General features: G+C 45.3%; 1 protein-coding gene across 6 annotated transcripts in view; it reads right to left on the bottom strand.

The window, feature by feature from the left end:
- Positions 1-17,572: 17,572 nt before the first annotated feature.
- Positions 17,573-23,228, bottom strand: part of DHX57 (DExH-box helicase 57) — a 77,180-nt gene continuing 71,524 nt past the window's right edge. For all 6 annotated transcript variants that reach the window (XM_021924766.2, XM_003908534.3, XM_009184029.4 and 3 more), the window contains 2 exons: positions 22,449-22,649; positions 17,573-18,285 (listed from right to left, as the gene is read on the bottom strand). In XM_021924766.2, the coding sequence (XP_021780458.2) occupies positions 18,142-18,285; positions 22,449-22,649 (345 nt within the window). In that variant the 3' untranslated portion in view covers positions 17,573-18,141. The remainder of the gene's footprint in view (positions 18,286-22,448; positions 22,650-23,228) is intronic.

Consider the following 23,228-nt stretch of genomic DNA (forward strand, 5'->3'; position numbering starts at 1 on the left):
TGATGAAATAGTTTTTGAATCAAGACTGCCCTTTTTTGGTTGAAACTTGAAAGTTTTGACTACTAATAAAATGTAAGCCTTAACTTTCAAAGCCTTATTTATTTATTTATTTATTTTGAGGTGGAGTCTTGCTCTGTTACCCAGGCTGAAGTGCAGTGGCGTGATCTCTACTCACTGCAACCTCCATCTCCCGGGTTCACGTGATTCTCTTGCCTCGGCCTCCTGATTAGCTGGGATTACAGGCGCATGCCACCATGCCTGGCTAACTTTTTTGTGTTTTTAGTAGAGACAGGGTTTCACAATGTTGGTCAGGCTGGTTTTGAACTCCTGGCCTCAAGTGATCCACTCTCCTTGGCCTCCCAAAGTGCTAGGATTACAGGCCTGAGCCACCCCGCCCAGCTGACTTTCAAAACCTTTGAAGTGACCATTACCTGATAATAGTTCTGAGAAAAAAGGTTAAAGTGACAAGATATTTTGCTGCTGAACTCAATCCAGTTATTTTGCCTACTAGATTCAACTCAGTCTTCAGACTTACAATGCTTTCTGCCTATAGTCTCCATTCTCTGGTTCAAGCTTTACTGAGGAAAGAGAATGCAGGAAGCATACTTCACCTACACTTAACCCTACCCCCTTGAAAGCCAGTGAGAGGCCAGGACTCTCTACGGAGGTTCTGGATTAGAAAGGTACCTGTTACAGGCCAGGTGCGGTGGCTCACGCCTGTAATCCCAGCACTTTGGGAGGCTGAGGCAGGTGGATCACCTGAAGTCGGGAGTTTGAGACCAGCCTGACCAACATGGAGAAACTCTGTCTCTACTAAAAATACAAAATTAGCCGGGTGTGGTGACACATGCCTGTAATCCCAGCTATTCGGGAGGCTGAGGTAGGAGAATCGCTTGAACCCAGGAGGCAGAGGTTGTGGTAAGCTGAGATCACCTCATTGCACTCCAGCCTGGGTAACAAGAGTGAAACTTCGTCTCAAAGGAAAAAAAAAAAAAAGGTACCTATTATATAGGCTGGGTGCTGTGGCTCATGCCCGTAATTCTAGCACTTTGGGAGGCCAAGAGTGTGGATCTTGAGGTCAAGAGATAGAGACCATCCTGGCCAACATGGTGAAACCCTGTCTCTACTAAAAACACAAAAATTAGCTGTTTGTGGTGTTGCGCACCTGTTAAGCCCAGCTACTCAGGAGGCTGAGGCAGGAGAATCACCTGAACCCAGGAGACAGAGGTTGCAGTGAGCCGAGCTCGCAGCACTGCACTCCAGCCTGGGCAACACAGTGAGAGTCCATCTCAAAAGAAAAAAAAAGAAAAAACGAAAGAAAAGTACCCATTACTTTGGGAGTCTTTTCAGGTGCATGTCTAGAATGGCCCCAAAGTTTCCACATCAGATTAGAACTTTGAGCTTCTGACTCCCTAGGACAGGAGTCTGCAAACTGTGGGCTCTGGCCAAATTCTGCCTGCTGCCAATATTTGTTAATAAAAATTTATGGCCAGGCACGGTGGCTCACGCCTGTAATCTCAGCACTTTGGGAGGCTGAGGCGGGCGGATCACAAGGTCAGAAGTTCAAGACCAGCCTAGCCAATATGGTGAAACCCCATCTCTACTAAAAATATAAAAAATTAGCCAGGTGTGGTGGCACGCACCTGTAGTCCCAGCTACTCAGGAGGCTGAGGCAGGAAAATCACTTGAACCCGGGAAATGGAGGTTGCGGTGAGCCAAGATCACGCCACTGCATTCCACCCTGGGCGACAGAGCGAGACTCCATCTCAAAAAAAAAAAATTATTGGAACACAGCGTTACCTATTGAATTACAGTTTTCTGGTTTTTTGTGGAGTTTTTGTTTTGGTTTTTGAGACAGCGTTTCACTCTTGTTCCCCAGGCTGGAGTGCAATAGTACAGTCTTGGCTCGCCACAACCTGTGCCTCCCGGGTTCAAGTGATTCTCCTGCCTCAGCCTCTCAAGTAGCTGGGATTACAGGCATGCGCTACCGCGCCCCACTAATTTTGTATTTTTTTAGTAGAGATGGGGTTTCTCCATGGTGGTCAGGCTGGTCTCAAACTCCTGACCTCAGGTGATCCATCCGCCTCAGCCTCCCAAAGTGCTGGGATTACAGGTATGAGCCACCACGCCCCGCTGTTTTTTGTGTTTTTTTTTTTTTTTGAGACAGTCTTGCTCTGTCATTCAGGCTGGAGTGCAGTGGCATGATCTCGGCTCACTGCAACCTCTGCCTCCTGAGTTCAAGCCATTCTCCTGCCTCAGCCTCCCCAGTAGCTGGGATTATCAGGCACTTATCACCATGCCCAGCTAATGTTTGTATTTTCTGTAGAGACGGGTTTCACCATGTTGACCAGGCTGGTCTCGAACTTCTGACCTCATGATCTGCCTGCCGTGGCCTCCCAAAGTGCTGGAATTACAGGCATGAGAGCCTCTGTGCCCAGCTTTTTTTTTTTTTTTTTTTTTCAAAGAGGGTCTTGATATGTTGCCCAGGCTTGTCTTCAACTCCTGGGCTCAAGTGATCCACCTTGGCCTCCCAAAGTGCTGGGATTATAGGTGTGAGCTACCACATCCAGCTGTAAGAAATATTTTAAAATATTTAGGCTTCAGGGCCTTTGAATACAGGCCCTGATAACATAGCTATTTGCCTGCATAGTTGTCTAATAACAAGATGGTATAGCCCAGTGCTTCTTGCACTTTAGCAAATATCAGAATCAGCAAATATTTAGGCTTCAGGGCCTTTGAATACAGTCTGATAACACAGCTATTTTCCTGCATAGTTGTCTAATAACAAGTTGGTATAGCGCAGTGCTTCCTGCACTTTGGTAAGCATCAGAATCAGCTGTAGGGCTTTTCAAAACAGATTGCTGGACCCTCCTCCCAATAGATTCTGATTCAGTAGTTCTAGTTGGGACCCAGGAATTTGCATTTCCAGCAAACTCCCAGATAATGATGTTACCATTCCCAGACCACACTTGCAGAAGCAGTTCAGAAACTTTAGGGGAACAGAAAGTTCCTCCCTGGCAACTTCAAAGTTCCATGATCCTGAAAGCAAAATTTAGCACACATAGCCTTTCTCCTAGTCACTAAGACTCTCCTGTTCAAACCCTGGGATGTCTTCAGAAAGCAAATAGAAGGGGAATATGAACAAACTGAAGTCAGCATGGAAATGATTCTGAGAAGATGAGGGAGGCCTTTGAAAAGGAAGAAGCCAGCCAGGCATAGTGGCTCACGCCTGTAATCCCAGCACTTTGGGAGGCCAAGGCGGGCCGATCACTTGAGGCTAGGATTCGCGACCAGTCTGGGCAATATGGTGAAACCCTGTATCTACTAAAAAAATTAGCTGGGTGTGGTCGTATGCGTCTATAATCCCAGCTACTCATGAGGCTGAGGCACTCGCTTGAATCTGGGAGGCAGAGGTTGTAGTGAGCCGAGATTGTACGCACTCCAGCCTGGGCAACAGAACGAGACTCTGTCTCAAAAAAAAGAAACAAAAAACCATGTAGGAAATAATCCACAGCATCAATTGGACTTGATCTTGGCTCAGGGACCAGGCCTGGTGCCTTGATATTGGTAGATTTATTTGCCATCAAACTAATGAGCTGGGGACATTGACTGTTTCCTGGCAACTGAGTCCCCTGATTGTGTAAACAATTTGCCTGCAAACAAAACCTGAGTGCTTGAAAGGGTAAGTGATCCTGATCTGCCATAGAAACCTTCATGCTTAGGGAGTTTCCCTAGCTAGTTCCTCAGCTAAGAGTCTCCCCAGGAGTTTCACTCACCTGTTTCTAGTTCCTCCTTTGGGCTGTCAGCACCTGTGATTCCAGATTCCCTAGAGGGAGATTCCTCCCCAAAGCTGGCTCCATTTACTGCCAGTTCTGGGTGGTAGCCAGGGCAGTCTTTGAACACATTATCAAGAATACTTTTTAAAATAAAAGGCTGTTTCAACTTCCACAGTGTATTTTTTGTCTCCTTGGAAGCAAAGTTTCCAATCTTTGCACTGATTTCTCACCATCCCCTTTTCATCTGATTTCCTAAATCCACTTTTTTCTTCTAAAGATACTGAAGTTGATTTTTCCATGCACTTTTTTTTTAAGTGGCATTTAAAACATTCAATCAATTGTTTTAATTTGCTGAGAATTGATAAAAATTTCACTTTTTTTTTTTTTTTTTTAAGAGTCAATGTCTTGCTCTGTCACCCAGGCTGGAGTGCAGTGGCATGATCTTGGCTCACTGCGATCTCTGCCTTCTAGGTTCAAGTGATCCTCCTGCCTCAGCCTCCTGAGTACCTGGGAGTACAGGCCTGGACCACCATGCCCAGCTAATTTTTTGTGTTTTTAGTAGAGACGGGGTTTCACCAAGTTGGCTAGGGTGGTCTAAAACTCTGGATCCACCCACCTCGGCCTCCCAAAGTTCTGGGGTTACAGGCGTGAGCCACCACACCCGGCACCCATTAAGTGTTTTTTCAAGCAAAAATAAAATTATTCCAGTACCCATACATGTTTTTCGCTTTAGCACATTACTTTATAATCCTTTAAAGACTTTTAGGTAATTGTAATCAATGTATATACTTTTTTCTTTGTTTTTGTAGTCTTTATTTTTTTGAGATGGAGTTTTGCTCTTGTTGCCCAGGCTGGAGTGCAATGGCGCGATCTCGGCTTACCACAACCTCCACCTCCCGGGTTCAAGCGATTCTCCTGCCTCAGCCTCCCGAGTAGTTGGGATTACAGGCATGCGCCACCACGCCCGGCTAAGTTTTGTATTTTTTTAGTACAGATGGGGTTTCTCCATGTAGGTCAGACTGGTCTTAAACTCTTCATTTCTGGTGATCCGACTGCCTCGACCTCCCAAAGTACTGGGATTACAGGTGCGAGCCACTGCACCCAGCCCATATATTTTTAAATAAAATTGTGATTACTTAGACTTTACTGACTTTTTTATTTTTAATTAATTAATTTTTGATACAGGGTCTGGCTCTGTCACAGGCGTTGGAGTTTAATGGCAAAATCATAGGTCACTGCCGCCTTGACCACCTAGGTTCAAGCAATCCCGCCTCCAGGTGCAGTCCACCACATGGGGCTAATTTTTTTTTTTTTTTTTTTTTTGTAGTAAAGAGGAGGTCTGGTTGTGCTGCCCAACCTGGGCTCAAATGACCCTCCCTCCTCAACCTCCCAAAGTGCTGGGATTATAGGCTTGAGGCACTAACCGCACCCAGCCTGTGTTTTTGGTGACAGCCATTCTAGTTAGGTTGTGAAGCAGTATCTCCTTGTGGTTTTGTTTTGCATTTCCCTAGTGACTAAGGATATTGAGCATCTTTTCATGCGCATGTTAAACTATTTGTTTTTCTTCTTTGGTGAAACGTTTATTGAGATATTTTGCCCTTTAAAATTTTTTTTTGCAACTTCTTCCAGGAAGGCACTCATTTTTAAAATTGGGTATTTATTGGCCAGGCGCAGCGGCTCGTGCCTGTAATCCCAGCACTTTGGGAGGCCGAGGTGGGCAGATCACGAGGTCAAGAGATCGAGATCATCCTGGCCAACATGGTGAAACCACGTCTCTACTAAAAATACAAAAATTAGCTGGGCATGGTGGTGTGTGCCTGTAGTCCCAGCTACTCGAGAGGCTGAGGCAGGAGAATTGCCTGAACCCAGGAGGCGGAGGTTGCAGTGAGCCAAGATCATCATGCCTCTCCAAAAAGAAGATAAGTGATTTGCAAATATCGTCTCCCAGTCTCTCTCATTTATTTGTATGTTCTTAACAGTGCTTCTTGTTTTTGTTTTTTTTTTTTTTTGGAGACAGGGTCTCACTCCATCACCTAGGCTGGAGTGGAGTGGCGCGATCCCAGCTCACTGCAACCTCTACCTCCCGGGCTCCGACCTCCGCCTCCAGAGTAGCTGGGACTACGGGCGCCACCAAGCCTGGCTAATTTTTACATTTTTCTTTCTTTAGAGACAGGGTCTCCCTATGTTGCCAGGGCTAGTACGGAACACCTGGGCTCAAGCAGTCCTCCCACCATAGTCTCTCTAGTAGCTGGGACCACAGGCACACCCACCACACCCACCACACCCAGTTAATTTAAAAAGTTTTTTGTTTATTTTTTTTTATGTAGAGGAAGGGTCTTACTATGTTTCCCAGGCTGGTCTGGAACTTCTGAGCTCAGCCTCTCAAAGTGCTGGGATTACAGGTGTGAGCCACAGAGCCCCACCTGAGAAAGTCTTAAAAACCACAATTAAGAGACTTGGTTGAATCCCTTAGCTCCCTTTTAATTTCAATAGACCCTTCTCTTCAGACCCTTCTGGAGGCTAAATTATGGTCCAGATTGAATTATTCAGATAACTTGAACCTGGGAGGCGGAGGTTGCAGTGAGCCAGGATTACGCCACTGCACTCTAGCTTGGACGACAGAATGAAACTCCGTCTCAAAAAAAAAAAAAAATTCAAATAAACTTTATTTCTCTGTTCTCATGTATCCCTATTTATCTTTGTATTCTGAGTTCCTAATACGGTGACTGACACATAACACTTCTTTAAAATATGTTAAATTGTAATTTTAAGGCCAGGTGCAGTGACTCACACCTGTAATCCCAGCACTTTGGGAGGCCAAGGCGGGTGGGTCACTTGAGGTTAGCAGTTCGGGCCAACATGGTGAAACCCCATCTCTACTAAAAAATACAAAATTAGCCGGGCATGGTGGCGCACGCGTGTAATCCCAGCTACTCAGGAGGCTGAGGCATGAGAATCACTTGAACCCGGGGGGCAGAGGTTGCAATGAGCCAAGATTGTGCCGCAGCACTCCAGTCTGGGCGACAGAGCAAGACTCTGTAGAAAGAAAGAGAGAGAGGGAAGGAGGGAGGGAAAGAAATTATAAGCATAAACGTGGAGGGCATTTTTGCAACCCCAATATGGGTCTCAAACTAGCCAAGTAGCAAACGTTAGTTATAAACTGTACAATTGGCTTTTTTTTGTTTTGTTTTTTAGATGGAGTTTCACTCTTGTTGCCCAGGCTGGAGTGCAATGGCGTGATCTCAGCTCACCGCAACCTCCGCCTCCTGGGTTCAAGCGATTCTTCTGCCTCAGCCTCCTGAATAGCTGGGATTACAGGCATGCACCACCACGCCCGGCTAATTTTGTATTTTTAGTATACATGGGGTTTCTCCATGTTGGTCAGGCTGGTCTCACCTCAGGTGATCAGCCTGCCTCGGCCTCCAAAAGTGCTGGGATTATAGGCGTGAACCACCATGCCTGGTGGCTTTCTTGTTAACGAATCAGATTGCATGCTTCCGTTAATTCAGTCTTAGTCATGCTTACTGTAAAAAAAGGATGGTATAAATATTTATGAGCTAGAAGTAATAGCTACAGCTGGAGTTTGAATGGGAAGGTGCACAGGTGAATTTCAGAGACAGAAGGGCAGCATTAAAGGAAATGTTCCTAATTACTAATTGTTTTGCTCTTGGTCTATAATCAGCGGATTAGTTTCTTTACCACATGGGATAGTCCCTTGGTGCCCATCCTATAGCATGGCTCCTGATTTGTAAAGACATCTGTCTTCTAAGGAGCATCGCATGTCTTTGCTGTTCTTCTGTCTGGTAATCTTACTAATAATCAAGTCCTAAAACAAATGGATTTTTCCAGTTCACACTATAGGAGAAGGGTTACTGGGCCTAGAAACTAAATTTTCTAATCAGGCTTCACTTTAAACATCGTACAGTCAGCCGGGCGTGGTGGCTCATGCCTGTAATCCCAGCACTTTGGGAGGCCGAGACGGGTGGATCACCTGAGGTCAGGAATTTGAGACCATCCTGATCAACATGGTGAAACCCCGTCTCTACTAAAAATACAAAAATTAGCCAGGTGGTGATTAGTGTGGTGGTGAGCGCCTGTAATCCCAGCTACTCAGGAGGCTGAGGCAGGAAAATTGATTGAACCCAGGAGGCAGAGGTTGCAGTGAGCTAAGATTATGCCATTGCACTCCAGCCTGGGCAACACAGTGAGACTCTTTCTCAAAGAAAACTAACGAACAAAAAACCCATTCTACAGTCATAGCCCTCTAGAGTCATATACTTTAAAACAAAACAGGCCAGGCGCGGTGGCTCACGCCTGTAATCTCAGCACTTTGGGAGGCCAGGCAGGCGGATCACGAGATCAGGAGATCGAGACCATCCTGGCCAACATGGTGAAACCCCGCCTCTCCTAAAAATACAAAAAAAATTAGCCGGGTGTGGTGGTGGGCACCTGTAGTCCCAGCTACTCAGGAGGCCGAGGCAGGGTAATCACTTTAATCTGGGAGGCGGAGGTTGCAGTGAGCCGAGATAGTGCCACTGCACTCCAGCCTGGGCAACAGAGTGAGACTCCGTCTCAAAAAGAAAAAGAAAAGGCATATTGGCCAAAGTCGACTAGGTTGGACTTTGTTCAAAGATAAGGTAACAGTGTGTGTGTGTGTGCATGCGTGTGTTTTAAACATTTTAATGTGGGCCTAAGTGTGACAACTTAAATTTTGTAGTGCAGAGGTTTAGCAGTAGTAGCATTCACATACAAGTCATGTCTTCACATTTTCAACATAAGTGATTCTGGCCAGGCGCAGTGGCTCACGCCTGTAATCCCAGCACTTTGGGAGGCCGAGGTAGGCAGATCACCTGAGGTCAGGAGTTTGAGACCAGCCTGGCCAACATGGTAAAACCCTCTCTCTACTAAAAATATAAAAATTAGTCAGGCATGCTGGCAGGTGCCTGTAGTCCCAGCTACTCGGGAGGCTGAGGCAGAAGAATTGTTTAAATCCGAGAGGCAGAGGTTGCAGTGAGCTGAGGTCACTCCATTGCACTCCAACCTGGGTGACAAGGGCGAGACTCCATCTCAAAAACAAAAACAAAACAAAAGTGATTTTTTTTGTAAAAAGCCAAAACAAAATTTAATGATAGAACATGTTTTTAAAGTAAATGTATCCCTATTCATCTGCGCCAGGCTTTTCTCATTTATACATACAATTTCTTCAAATACTTAAGTACTCAGAATTCTTCATAACAACACAATGTACACACAAGCTCTTATTCACACAGTACATGTTTATTAGAGTTGATTTGGCAGAGATTTTCTTTTTTTTTTTTTTTTTTTTGAGACTGAGTCTGGCTCTGTCGCCCAGGCTGGAGTGCGGTGGCCGGATCTCAGCTCACTGCAAGCTCCGCCTCCCGGGTTCACGCCATTCTCCTGCCTCAGCCTCCCGAGTAGCTGGGACCACAGGCGCCCACCACTTCGCCCGGCTAGTTTTTTGTATTTTTTAGTAGAGACGGGGTTTCACCTTGTTAGCCAGGATGGTCTCGATCTCCTGACCTCGTGATCCGCCCGTCTCAGCCTCCCAAAGTGCTGGGATTACAGGCTTGAGCCACCGCGCCCGGCCGATTTGGCAGAGATTTTCACTGTATTTTTATTTTAGTTTTTTTGAGACAGAATCTTGCTTTATTGCCCAGGCTGAAGTACAGTGGCATGATCTCTGCTCACTGCAACCTCTGCCTCCTGGGGGTTCAAGCGATTCTCCTGCCCCAGCCTCCTGAGTAGCTGGGATTACAGGTGTGTGCCACCACACCTGGCTAATTTTTTTTTGTATTTTTAGTGGAGACGGAGTTTCACCATGTTGGCCAGGCTGGTCTCGAGCTCCTGACCTCAGGTGATGCACCTGCCTCAGCCTCCTAAACTGCTGGGTAATTACAGGTGTGAGCCACTGAACCCAGCTGAGATTTTCACTTTCTGTAGTCCAAAATATATTTTCATTTTCAGAGATGTCTGTGGACATAATTTACACCTAATAGCTATTAGACTTTGTTAGTGATTACTTATCTCATTTTGTTTAAAGCAGGGTTTTCTTCACCTTGGTTATATTGACATTTTGGACTGAGTAATTTTTTCTTTGGGTATCCTGTGCCTTGTGGGATATTTAGCAGCATCCCTGGCCTCTAAGCACTTGATGCCAGTAGCACCTCCCACCCCACAAGTGTGAAAACCAACAATGTCTTTGGACATTGCCAAATGTTTCCTGCCCCCTCAAAACTGCCCCCATTTGAGAACCATTTGTTTAAAACAAATAAAAACTACATTGAGCCGGGTACAGAGGCTCAAGCCTGTAATCCCAGTACTTTGGGAGGCAGAGGTGGGTGGATTGCTTGAGCCCAGGAGTTGGAGACCAGTCTAGGCAATAGCAAAACCCCGTCTCTACTAAAAGTAAAAAAAAAAAAAATTAGCCCGGCATGGTGGCACATGCCTGTAATCCTACCTACTTGGGAGGCTGAAGTGGGAGGATCACTTGAGCCTGAGAGGCAGAGATCGCACTACTGCACTCCAGCCTGGCCTACAGAGCAAGACCCTGTCTCAAAAAACAGAAAAATAAAAGAACGCCTACATTGTCTCCTGGGTGAGGAAACTTCTTTATACTTTTTGTATAGGATAGGCCCCCGTATTTGTTAATCTCTATGGACAAATAAAGTCTTATTTGAAAGGCTAACAGGCATTGTTGTTAAAATACATTTCAAACTCAAGGATGGACCAGCCTCGGCAACATGGTGAAACCCCAACTCTATAGAAAGTACAAAAAATTAGCTGGGTTCCAGCTATTCCGGAGGCTGAGGCAGGAGGATCCCCTGGGCCCAGGGAGGTTGAGGCTGCAGTGAGCGGTGATCACACCACTGCACTCCAGTGGCATCGGAGTGAGACCCTGTCTCAAAAAAAAAAAAAAAAAAAAAAAAGAGAAACCAAAGGATGGAATGAAGCAATGCTTGCTCAAAGTGGAATCTCAGGACATAAAGGAAACTTCTTGGCTGCTATCCTGTCTTTTATTATTGTTTTCTTTTTGTCCACCAGGAGGTTCATGTCTTTTATTACTATAGAAGAAAATCAGACATGGATAATCTCTATAGTATAAATTCATTCAACATAGAAGAAAAATAATTCCTTCAGGCCATTTTCAGTAAAACCTAGGATGGGGAGGTAGCAGTAACTGCATTTTCTGTATGAAGGAATAATTTAAAACACCTCACTGATGTGCTCTTTCTGAGAATGTTTATTAAATAATAATATATCATTATTATTATTTGAGACAGAATCTTGCTCTGTTGTCCAGGCTGGACTGCAGTGGTGCAATCTCAGCTCACTGCAACCCCTGCCTCCTGGGTTCAAGTGATTCTCCTGCCTCAGCCTCCCGAGTAACTGGGACAACAGGTGTGCACCACCACGCCTGGCTAATTTTTAAAATATATATATATATATATATATATTTTTTTTTTGAGACAGAGTCTCACTCTGTTACCCAGGCTGGAGTGCAGTGGCCGGATCTCAGCTCACTGCAAGCTCCGCCTCCCGGGTTTACGCCATTCTCCTGCCTCAGCCTCCCGAGCAGCTGGGACTACAGGTGCCCGCCACCACGCCCAGCTAGTTTTTTGTATTTTTTAGTAGAGATGGGGTTTCACCATGTTAGCCAGGATGGTCTCGATCTCCTGACCTTGTGATCCGCCTGTCTCGGCCTCCCAAAGTGCTGGGATTACAGGCTTGAGCCACCGTGCCCGGCCTAAAATATTTTTGGTAGAGACGGGGTTTCACCATATTGGCTAGGCTGGTCTCAAACTACTGACCGCGTGATCCGCCTACCTCAGCCTTCCAAAATGTTGGGATTACAAGCATGAGCCACCGTGCCCAGCCCAATTATATATTATTATACCTGATTTCTCAATATTGTGTTTGTAGCATATCAGGGATCATTCTAAACGCTGATTTTCATTGCTGGTAGTTATGAGATTGGGCTGAATTTCTAAGACCACCCCTTAGAAGTTGGCTTTCCAAACAAGTGCCTCAAAATGGTTTTTGTTGCCATTTCTCTCCTAAAAAATTCAAAGAGGTGAAAAAATCTAGGTGACTAGATTCTAAGCTATCTCTTATCATAGCTCTCTCAGTTGGGGCCCTGTGTCCTGGTTTATTTAGTCAATTAGCCAGGCATGAACTGACTCAGGAGCAGCTCCGGGGCTAGCTTAGATGGGGCAAAGAGGCTGAACTATCTGGGGGAACAGGTTGTTCATGTCTGGGTTGCTGCCCTGTATCTTTTTTGTTTGGTTGGTTTTTTGAGATGGGATCTTGCTCTGTCACCCAGGCTAGAGTGCTGTGGCACAATCCCAGCTCACTGCAGCCTCAACCTCCTAGGCTCCAGGTGATCCTCCTGCCTCAGCCTCCCCAAGTAGCTGGGACTACAGGCACACAGCACCATGCCTAGGTAATTTTTTTTTTTTTTTTGTATTTTTTGTAGAGACAGGGGCTTCCTATGTTGTCCAGGCTGCCCTTGAGCTTTTGGGCTCAAGCAATCCTCCCGCCTCAGCCTCCCAAAGTGCTGGGATCATAGGCACACACCACCATGCCTGGCTAATTTTTTTTTTTTTTTTTTGGTATTTTTTGTAGAGACAGGGGCTTCCTATGTTGTCCAGGCTGGTCTCAAACTTTTGGGCTCAAGCAATCCTCCCGCCTCAGCCTCCCCAAGTGCTGGGATTATAGGCGTGAGCCACTGTGCCTGGCTGTCTTGTATTTTTTATGAAACATTGATTCCTCTAATTCCTGAGGGTTCATGAATGACAGGGCATGTGTGATTCTCCAAAAGAACTCCCTTTTTCTGCTCTTTGATAAAACAAATGATTAAAATTTGTAAGACTTGAAAGCCCCTTAAGTATAAGTGATTGGCTACAAATTCCATCTAAGACCAATCTCTGTGATAAATAATTTTAGAGGTGAGAACTTAGAAACAGCAGAAAGTCTCTCCATGTTAACGATTCATTGCGGTTAGCTGTTCACCCAGTCATTCCATCGCTTTACATTTATGGGACCAAAAGACGCGGAAGAAGCCTATCACTCTGGAACAGTCTGAAACTATTGCTCTGACGACAAACTGAATGAGTTGTTTCTATGTTGTTTCCATTTAGGGCACCTCTGTACTGTGATCACGCAAGTATTGACTGACACAGATTCGTGACCAAGATCTAACTTCTGAAAACAACAACTAGCCTTGTATTTATTAACTAGTTGAGTATTTTAAGCAAATTTTACCCCTGTATGTGGGGGAAAATAAGCTGGAGGAATTATGCTTAATTCCCGTGTGACTTAGGAGGAAAAAGCCAGCCTCTGCCTAGGCTTGTTGAAGCATAATGCAGTGTGAGCATATTCTGTTGCCTCCAGGAATCCATTATTTATGTGGCAACTGAGTGACATCCACGAGACAACCTCAATAGTGTGACACCCCGAGTTCACCCGCTGTGGGCCTTGCAATTGAGAAAACACAACACAGGCTGGAGTCCCCAAAGAGCCAGCCTGGGCTGTACCTGAAAAACCACATCCTCAGTCTTAATGCCTTACATTTGCTGTATTTTAATTTTACAAAGTGCTTTAACAAGATCTTTTTTTTTTTTTTCCCTGAGATGAAGTCTTGCTGTGTCACCTAGGCTGGAGTGCAGTGGCACAATCTTGGCTCACTGCAACCTCCACCTCCTGGGTTCAAGTGATTCTCCCACCTCAGCCTCTGGAGTAGCTGGGACTACAAGCACGCGCCACCACGCCCAGCTAATTTTTGCATTTTTAGTAGAGACGGGCTTTCACAATGTTGGCCAGGCTGGTCTTGAACTCCTGACCTCAGGTGATCCACCCTCCTCGACCTCCCAAAGTGCTGGGATTACAGGCGTGAGGCACTGTGCCCGGCCCACAAGATCTTATTTTATGTTAACCTCTTAGGAACATGTTCAAACCATTGCCCATATATTACCATATGCCTACAGATCCACATGCTAGGCTTAGAGTTTTATCTAAATTAAGCTGCTCAGATAATATTAAATAGGAGAATAAAGATCAAAGTTCATTACTTGCCAGGGAGTTTGAGTTGTTAATAATCTGATATGGAATTCGAGGAGGAAGAAGACAAAGCTCATGCTTTGTCAGTCTATGACCCCTTCGATCAGAATGCTTAGCTCATCTCATTTTCTAAGATCTTCCCAATTAGTCATAGTACAAAATAGAAGAGCAGATTCGTTTCACAGCAAGTATTTTATTAATGTTGTTACCTTGCTAGATTCCAATAGAAGTAAAACAAATATTTGATTTTGATTTTTTTTGAGACGGAGTCTCGCCCTGTTGCCCAGGCTGGAGTGCAATGGCGCCATCTCAGCTCATTACAACCCCCACATCCCAGATTCAAGTGATTCTCCTGCCTCAGCCTCCCAAGTAGCTGGGACTACAGGTGCACGCCACCACGCCTGGCAAATTTTTGTATCTTTAGTAGAGACGGGGTCTCACCATGTTGGCCAGACTGGTCTTGAACTCCTGACCTCAGGCAATCCACCTACCTTGGCCTCCCAAAGTGTTGGGATTACAGGCATGAGCCATCATGCCCAGACAGTAAAACAAATATTTAAAAAACTATTTACCAGGCTCTCCATAAATTACATTAAATGCTGACCATCTTGTTGAGGGTTAGAAATCCTTGAAACACGGCCGGGTGCAGTGGCTCACACCTGTAATCTCAGCACTTTGGGAGGCCGAGGCAGGTGGATCACAAGGTCAGGAGTTCAAGACCAGCCTGGCCAAGATGGTGAAACCCTTTCTCTACTAAAAATACAAAAAAATTAACCAGGCGCGGTGGCAGGTGCCTGTAATCCCAGCTACTCAGGAGGCTGAGACAGAAGAATCACTTGAACCTGGGGGCGGGGGTTGCAGTGAGCCGAGATTGTGCCACTGCACTCCAGCATGGGTAACACAGCGAGACTCCGTCTCAGGAAAAAAAAAAAAAAAATCCTTGAAACACTATACTGCATTCTGATCTTTCTTTCTTTTTTTTAAGATGGAGTTTCACTCTTATTGCCCAGGATGGAGTGCAATGGTGCGATCTTGGCTCATTGCAACCTCCACTTCCTGGGTTCAAGCAATTCTCCTGCCTCAGCCTTCCAAATAGCTGGGATCACAGCATGCGCTACCATGCCCGACTAATTTTGTAGTTTTAGTAGAGACGGGGTTTTACCATGTTGGTTAGGCTGGTCTCAAACTCCTGACCTCAAGTGGTCTACCCACCTCGGCCTCCCAACATGCTGGGATTACAGGCGTGAGCCACCGTGCCTGGCCTGCATTCTGATCTTTCATCATAAAGAAGTAATTTTATTTAATTTCTTATGTCATTATTGTAATGATGAGCTTAAGAAGTTTGGTCTTTGGGGCGAGGATATTCTTACTTAATGCGTTATGTCAAAGCTTCCCAACCTTTTTCACATTCTGGCACATCTATACCATGACAGTATTCGTGCATCTACATGTGGTTGGAAGTGACCATCCAAGAGCTGGCTTTCCTGAGAAAATCAGTTTCACTGGGTGGAAAGTTTTGCTATTAATTATCTCCCAGTTGAGTGCTCTGGGGCAAACTTGTGTTAAACGCTGCAGGTCCACTTGGGCAGATGGCTCTAACTAGGGCGGCATGAGCACCACTGTAGCACCAAGAGTGAAAACTGATGGTTTTTTTCATTTTTGTTTTTTGAGATGGAGTTTCGCTCTTGTTGCCCAGGCTGTAATGGTGCAATCTTGGCTCACCACAACCTCCGCCTCCCGGGTTCAAGCAATTCTCTTGCCTCAGCCTCCTGAGTAGCTGGGATTACAGGCATGCGCCACCATACCCGGCTAATTTTGTACTTTTAGTATACATGGGGTTTCTCCACGTTGGTCAGGCTGGTCTCGAACTCCCAACCCAACCTCTGGTGATCCACTCGCCTCGGTCTCCCAAAGTGTTGGGATTACAGGTGTGAGCCACTGCTCCCGGCTGTGAAAACTGATTTTTAAAAACTTTTTTAGGCTGAGCAAGGTGGCTCACGCCTGTAATCCCAGCACTTTGGGAGACCGAGGTGGGTGGATCACCTGAGGTCAGTACTTCGAGACCAGCCTGGCCAACATGGTGAAACCCCATCTCCACTAAAAAAATAAAAATTAGCTGGGTGTGGTGGTGCATGCCTGTAGTCCTGGCTACTCAGGAGGCTGAGGCAGGAGAATCGCTTGAACCCGGGAGGCAGAGGTTGCAGTGAGCCAAGAACCCACCATTGCACTCCAGCCTAGGCGATAAGAGTGAAACTCCGTCAAAAAAAAAAAAAAAAAAAAAAAGAAAGGAAAGGAAAACTTTTGTAGAGGCTTAATGCAGTTTTCTTCATTTCTTCTAAAGGTCTCAGCCTAATCAGTTCTGTAATAGGAGCCTTGTTTCAACAGCAAGTCAGAATTTGGATTCTGTGGGTGCTTGCATATGTATGTTTTTTATTTAAAGCAATGACATGAATCGATGTCTTTTAAAAATACTGCTTAGAGTCTAAGCTCTTCAATGCACCGAAGCTTAAATATACTTGATAATAGGCCGGGCGCGGTGGCTCAAGCCTGTAATCCCGGCACTTTGGGAGGCCGAGACGGGTGGATCACGAGGTCAGGAGATCGAGACCATCCTGGCTAACATGGTGAAACCCTGTCTCTACTAAAAAATACAAAAAACTAGCTGGGTGCGGTGGTGGGCGCCTGTAGTCCCTACTACTCGGTAGGCTGCACAGGAGAATGGCATAAACCCAGGAGGCGGAGCTTTCAGTGAGCTGAGATCCGGCCACTGCACTCCTCCAGCCTGGGCGACAGCAAGACTCTGTCTCAAAAAAAAAAAATACATATATATATATACACACATACTTAATAATAATCATTTTGGACAGCCAAGGAGACTTCCTGAAAACTTAACTAAAATAATACCTTGAAAAGTGAACACCTTTCACTGATTTCACTGAGATGGTTTTGATTTAGTTTGAATTCTATCCATAGTATGGAACCTGTAGTGACCCTGTCCTGAGGTCCATTTTTTTTTTTTTGAAACAGTGTCTCACTCTGTCACCTAGGCTGGAGTACAATGGTACAATCTCGGCTCACTCCAACCCCCACCTCCCAGGTTCAAGTGATTCTCCCACCTCAGCCTCCCAAGTAGCTGGGACTATAGGCGCCTGTCACCATGCCTGGCTAATTTTTGTATTTTTAATAGAGATGGGGTTTCACCAAGTTGCCCAAGCTGGTCTTGAACTCCTGACCTCATGTGATTGGCCTGCCTCGGCCTCCTAAATTGCTGGGATTACAGGCATGAACCACTGCGTCCAGTCCTGAGGTCTAAACAAACATACAAATATTTTTTCTACTCAGCAATTTGGGATCCTTCCTGGCCACACTGATAGATGTCCAGGGAGAATGTAAATCCCCTGATGTTTTCCAAAATGCTAGTGCCCCATTAGCCTAAGTGGTGGTTGAAAAGAAGCAATTTCATAGAAAGCATTGTGATGACTGTAAATCCGATGGCAACCTTTTTGACCTCATCCATGCCAACTCTGCCCCAGGAATGCTATTAAAATTCTCCTTCGGTGATGAGAAACGTGACCATTGCGTCTGGCTGAGTTCACAGAGAGAGTAAAGATTCCTAAATGTAGAACTATGAAGACATCCAGATTGTTCTGCTTTTAAGAATAGGAGTGTTATCAATAAGGCCAGCTTGCATTTTAATACCAAAAGAGAACTCATTCAAATTTTTTTAAGTTGCCCTTTAATGAGTAAAAATAAAAATCCCTCACAAGTCAAGGTTACTCAGTAGCCAATAGCCTAAAATGAAATTTTATTTTTTCTTGTTCACATAATTTTGTTTTTTTTCCCTTCTCTGTTCTGAATTCTCTCAGTTGAGCCTTGACGACAGGGAAAGAAAAAAAAAAAAGGCGTAATTTCTCCTCATGCCCCTGTCTCACCCCAGTAAAAAGTAGGAGAAAAAGAATACACAGATTAAAACAGAATTATATTATACATTCACTTTTGTGTTATCAGGTGAACTTAATTCACTCCGGAACAGTCACAGAGACAAAGACAGGCAAGCTGGGTTTTAGGCTCTCACCCTTGACACTCCAAATTGTGCTGGGAGTGGCAAGGCTTTGTTAGAAATGGCCCTAAGGGTATATGCACTGCCTCAGCTGCCTTGGGCTGCCTGCCCTGGGCTCCTCCACCAGGGCCAGCCCCAACAGGTCTTTAGTTGGAGGTAGAGGTTCTGCTGTTATTTCCCAGGTGAGCTAGAAGCAGGTGAGTAGCAAGCACTCTCTAAGACTGCTCTTTATTGTGTGGTGACAAGTTTCACAATTGTGCTGATGATCCGGGATCCTCGAGGACACGTACACAGATCAATGCTTGGGTTTTTAATTTTATCCTGGAGAAGCTGATCAAGTTCGCAACGAAGCTCCTTTACCAATTCAGCCACCTAAAATGAAAACTACAATTTGAGCAGTGCTTGGAGGAACAGGCAGGATAGGTTATTGGAGGGAAATACTCCAGTTATGATTACCATTATTTATATTTCTGATATAATTTTAACTCCATTAGGAACAAAAAACGTAAACACATTTTCATTTTGTAGTAGACTAAATGAGGTCCATTATAAAAAAGTGCCTCTATCACATCTCATCTAAAGAAAAGATTTGGGCCAGGCGCAGTGGCTCACACCTGTAATCCCAGCACTTCGGGAGGCCGAGGTGGGTGGATCATGAGGTCAGGAGTTCAAGACCAGCCTGACCAATGTGAGAAACCCCGTCTCTACTAAAAATACAAAATTAGCTGGGCATGGTGGAGCATGCCTGTAATTCCAGCTACACGGGAGGCAGAGGCAGGAGAATCGCTTGAACCCGGGAGGCGGAGGTTGCGGTGAGCCAAGATCATGCCATTGCACTCTAGCCTGGGCAACAAGAGCAAAACTCCGTCTCAAAAAAATAAAAATAAAAAAAAGGAAAAGAAAATTTACTGATCACTCCACAGAATACCTTGTTTCAAAAAAAAAAAAAAAAGTGGTAGATAGGTTGGGCGTGGTGGCTCACTCCTGTAATCCCAGTACTTTGGGAGACTGAGGTGGGTGGATCACCTGAGGTCGGAATTCGAGACCAGCTTGATCAACATGGAGAAACCCCATCTCTACTAAAAACACAAAATTAGCTGGGCATGGGGGCACATGCCTGTAATCCCAGCTACTCAGGAGGCTGAGGCAGGAGAATTGCTTGAACCCGGGAAGCGGAGGTTGTGGTGAGCCGAGATCGCGCCATTGCACTTCAGCCTGGGTAGCAAGAGCAAAACTCCATCTCAAAAAAAAAAAGAAAAAAAAAAAAAGTGGGCTGGGCTCAGTGGCTCACGCCTGTAATCCCAGCACTTTGGGAGGCCAAGGAGGGCAGACCACGAGGTCAAGAGTTTGAGACCAGCCTGTCCAATATGGTGAAACTCCATCTCTAATAAAAATACAAAAATTAGCTGGGCGCGGTGGCTCACGCCTATAATCTCAGCACTTTGGGAGGCCGAGGCGGGCAGATCACCTGAGGTCAGGAGTTCAAGACCAGCCTGACCAACATGGAGAAACCCTGTCTCTACTAAAAATACAAAATTAGCCAGGGTGGTGGTGCATGCCTGTAATCCCAGCTACTCGGGAGGCTGAGGCAGGAGAATCGCTTGAACATGGGAGATGGAGGTTGTGGTGAGCCGAGATTGCACCATTGCACTCCCGCCTGGGCAACAAGAGCAAAACTCCGTCTCAAAAAAAAAAAAAAAAAAAAAGCCAGGCATGGGCATGGTGGCGTGTGCCTATAGTTCCAGTTACTCAGGATGCTGAGGCAGGAGAATTGCTTGAACCCGGGAGGCGGAGGTTGCAGTGAACCGAGATGGCGCCACTGTACTCTAGCGTAGGCGACAGAGCAAGACTCCATCTCAAAAAAAAAAAAAAAGTGGAAGATATTAGATGAATCAAAAATCTCTGTAGCTTTGGGATACACTGCATGCTTTTATGGCATTTTGTTTATGCTGATGCTGTGGCACTGTAGACGTCTTCCCAACATCTGTTTTGCCCCTTCCCCACTGTATGGGAACCATGCAGTTTGGACCCTGTTCTAACTCAGGTTCACACTGTGAGCCTTGCCAGGGTGAATGGCTCAGGTACTCCACGTCTTCAAGTTCAGGACATCCCTTTGGTCACAGGAATTGGTTTAGGAGGGGAGCTTTGATTGAGCTTGTAGGTAAGAAAGTTTCTGGCTCTTCTGGACGGTATGTTGCATACATGTGATGCCAGGAGCTATTGCAAGCCCTTCAATACCACTAGGTTAACCACATTTTTGTCACCACTGAACTGCTAAATCAAACCAACCTTGCCTGGCCTTGACCTGGACTGTCCAGTAAGGTAGCCACTAGTCACAAGTGGCTTATCTAATGTCTACATGAAATGTGGCCAGCCCAAACTGAGATGTGCTGTGAATATAAAATATATACCCAATTTTGAAGACTTAATATGAAAAGGTAATGTAAACAATCTCAATAATTTTTATATTGATTACATGTTAAAATTAAAACATTTTGGATGTATTAGGTTAAATAAAATATACTAAGATTAATTTCATCTATTTCTTTTTACTTTTAAAAATGTGGCTACTAGAACAATTAAAATTACATATGTGGGTCACATTGTATTTCTGTTGGACACTGCTGCTCTAGACTATGTTAAAAGTTAAATATGCCAATCAATTTCTTTTAATGTTTGAGTTGGCATATCCGCTTCTTGTAACATAAGAATTCTAGGCCGGGCGCGGTGGCTCAAGCCTGTAATCCCAGCACTTTGGGAGGCCGAGATGGGCGGATCACAAGGTCAGGAGATCGAGACCATCCTGGTTAACACGGTGAAACCCCGTCTCTACTAAAAAATACAAAAAACTAGCCGGGCGAGGTGGCAGGCGCCTGTAGTCCCAGCTACTCGGGAGGCTGAGCCAGGAGAATGGTGTAAACCCGGGAGGCGGAGCTTGCAGTGAGCTGAGATCTGGCCACTGCACTCCAGCCTGGGCGACAGAGCTAGACTCCGTCTCAAAAAAAAAAAAAAAAAAAAAAAGAATTCTAACAGATGCAGACGTTAAAATGAAATTTTATTTATTTATTTTTTTGAGACACAGTCTCACTCTGTCACCCAGGCTGAAGTGCAGTGGTGCAATCATGGCTCACTGAAGCCTTGACCTCTTGGGCTTGAGCAATCCTCTCACCTCAGCCTCTGGCAGCTGGGATTACAGGTGTCTACGTGAAGTTTTATCTATCTATGTATTTATTTATTTCATACGGAGTCTCGTTCTGTCACCCAGGCTGAAGTGCAGTGGTGCGATCTTAGCTCACTGCAACCTCTGCCTCCTAGGTTCAAGTGATTCTCCTGTCTCAGCCTCCTGAGTAGCTGGGATTACAGGCGCCCACCACCACGCCCAGCTAATTTTTGTGTGTGTGTATTTTTATGTATTCATTTTTTTGAGATGGAGTTTCCCTCTTGTCGCTCAGGCTGGAGTGTAATGGCGTGATCTTGGCTCACTACAACCTCTGCCTCCTGGGCTCAAGAGATTCTCCTGCCTCAGCATCCTGAGTAGCTGGGATTGCAGGTGCCCGCTACCACATCTGGTTATTTTTTTTGTATTTTTAGTAGAGATGGGGTTTCACCATGTTGGCCAGGCTGGTCTCGAACTCCTGACCTCAGGTGATCTGCTCACCTCGGCCTCTCAAAATGCTGGGATTACAGGCGTGAGCCACCGCACCTGGCTGAAGTTTTGTTTCTTAAATATGTGCTCTCCATGAAATGTTTTTCACAGAGACTCCATATAGTGAATAATTGAGACCTGACAATAAATTAAGAATTCAGACCCATTATCTTTTTCTCAAAATAGCAGTGGTGGAATCAGGGTGGTTTTTATTTATTTATTTTTGCTTATCTGTATTTTCTGACTTTTCTTTGGTGAACATCTATTATTTATATAACAATAAGGAAGGTCCAGCACCCTCACTTTACAGTTTCTGTCCTAGCCTTTTATACCAACCCCAGCCCATAACGAGACTTCCCTTCCCAGTATGCTTGCTGGAACTCTTATCAGGGCTCCACTCCTGGCCTCACTTCAGCCTCACTCTTTCTTAGTGTCCCAGTGTAGACCATCATTCATTTATTTTATTTTATTTTATTTTATGAGACAGAGTCTCGCTCTGTTGCCCAGGCTGGAGTACAATGGCATGATCTTGGCTCACTGCAGCCTCTGCCCCTTAAGTTCAAGCGATTCTCATGTCTCAGCCTCCTGAGTAGCTGGGATTACAGGCACCCACCAACATGCCCAGCTAATTTTTGTATTTTTAGTAGAGACGGGGTTTGACCATGTTGGCCAGGCTGGTCTCAAACTCCTGGCCCCAAATGATCTGCTCGCCTCAGCCTCCCAAAGTGCCGGAATTATAGGTGTGAGCCACTGGGCTCGGCCGCCATCATTCATTTTTAATTAGGTCTGTTACCTTGGTTCCTAGAGGAATGCCCTTGACTTCATAACTTCATATTATCAAAGTCCCTCATGACCTGAGCCTCATAGAACAGACCAGTTCTCTGTTTACCTGATGGGAAGCAGCTACAAAACGGATCCAACCATCATCCAGGGAGACAACGAACTCTCCTCTTTGAAGCTGCACATTCACTTGGCCTCCTCCAAACAAGACCAGCGGGTACACAGACACCATGCTGCAGTCTCGGATGAATACCCGACTCGTTTTTATCTTCTCGTGGTACAACAGGTAGGGGCTGTCAAAGTGTCTCACCTGTAACAAAAAACCTCAGATGATGACAGTGAAGTCACTGGCAACAAAAAGGGAACACCCCCACCAGTCCCATGGATTTAAATACTGCCTGTCCATTAATGACTCCCCAAATTTATCTACAGCCCGTGACTTTCCTGAGCTCCAGATTTGCGTGTGTAACTATTGACTTGCCATCTCTTCTTGGACATTTAATAAGTATCTCACACTTCTTGTGTTAAAAAAAAAAAAAAAAAAAGCTTTTGTTTTTTATATTTTTTCCTAGAGATAGGGTCTCACCATGTTGCCCATGCTGGTCTTGAAACCCTGGGCTCCAGCAATCCTTCTGCCTTGGCCTCCCAAAGTGCTGGGAATACAGGTGTGAGCCACTGTGCCTGGCCCAGATGGAATTCTTGATTCTTCTTCCTTGCAGTGTTCCCTATCTCGGGAAATGACGCTCCCATTCACCCAGGGGCTCAGGCCCCTAATTGAGGAGTCATCACTGACTATTCTTTTCCCCCTCACACCATCTACATCGTCACTAAGTCCAGTCAGCTCTCTTTTCAAAATACAAAATGCCTTGATATATTCTCACCACTTCTA

This window comes from Papio anubis, chromosome 14, assembly GCF_008728515.1.
Source record: "Papio anubis isolate 15944 chromosome 14, Panubis1.0, whole genome shotgun sequence".
Lineage (NCBI taxonomy): Eukaryota > Metazoa > Chordata > Mammalia > Primates > Cercopithecidae > Papio > Papio anubis.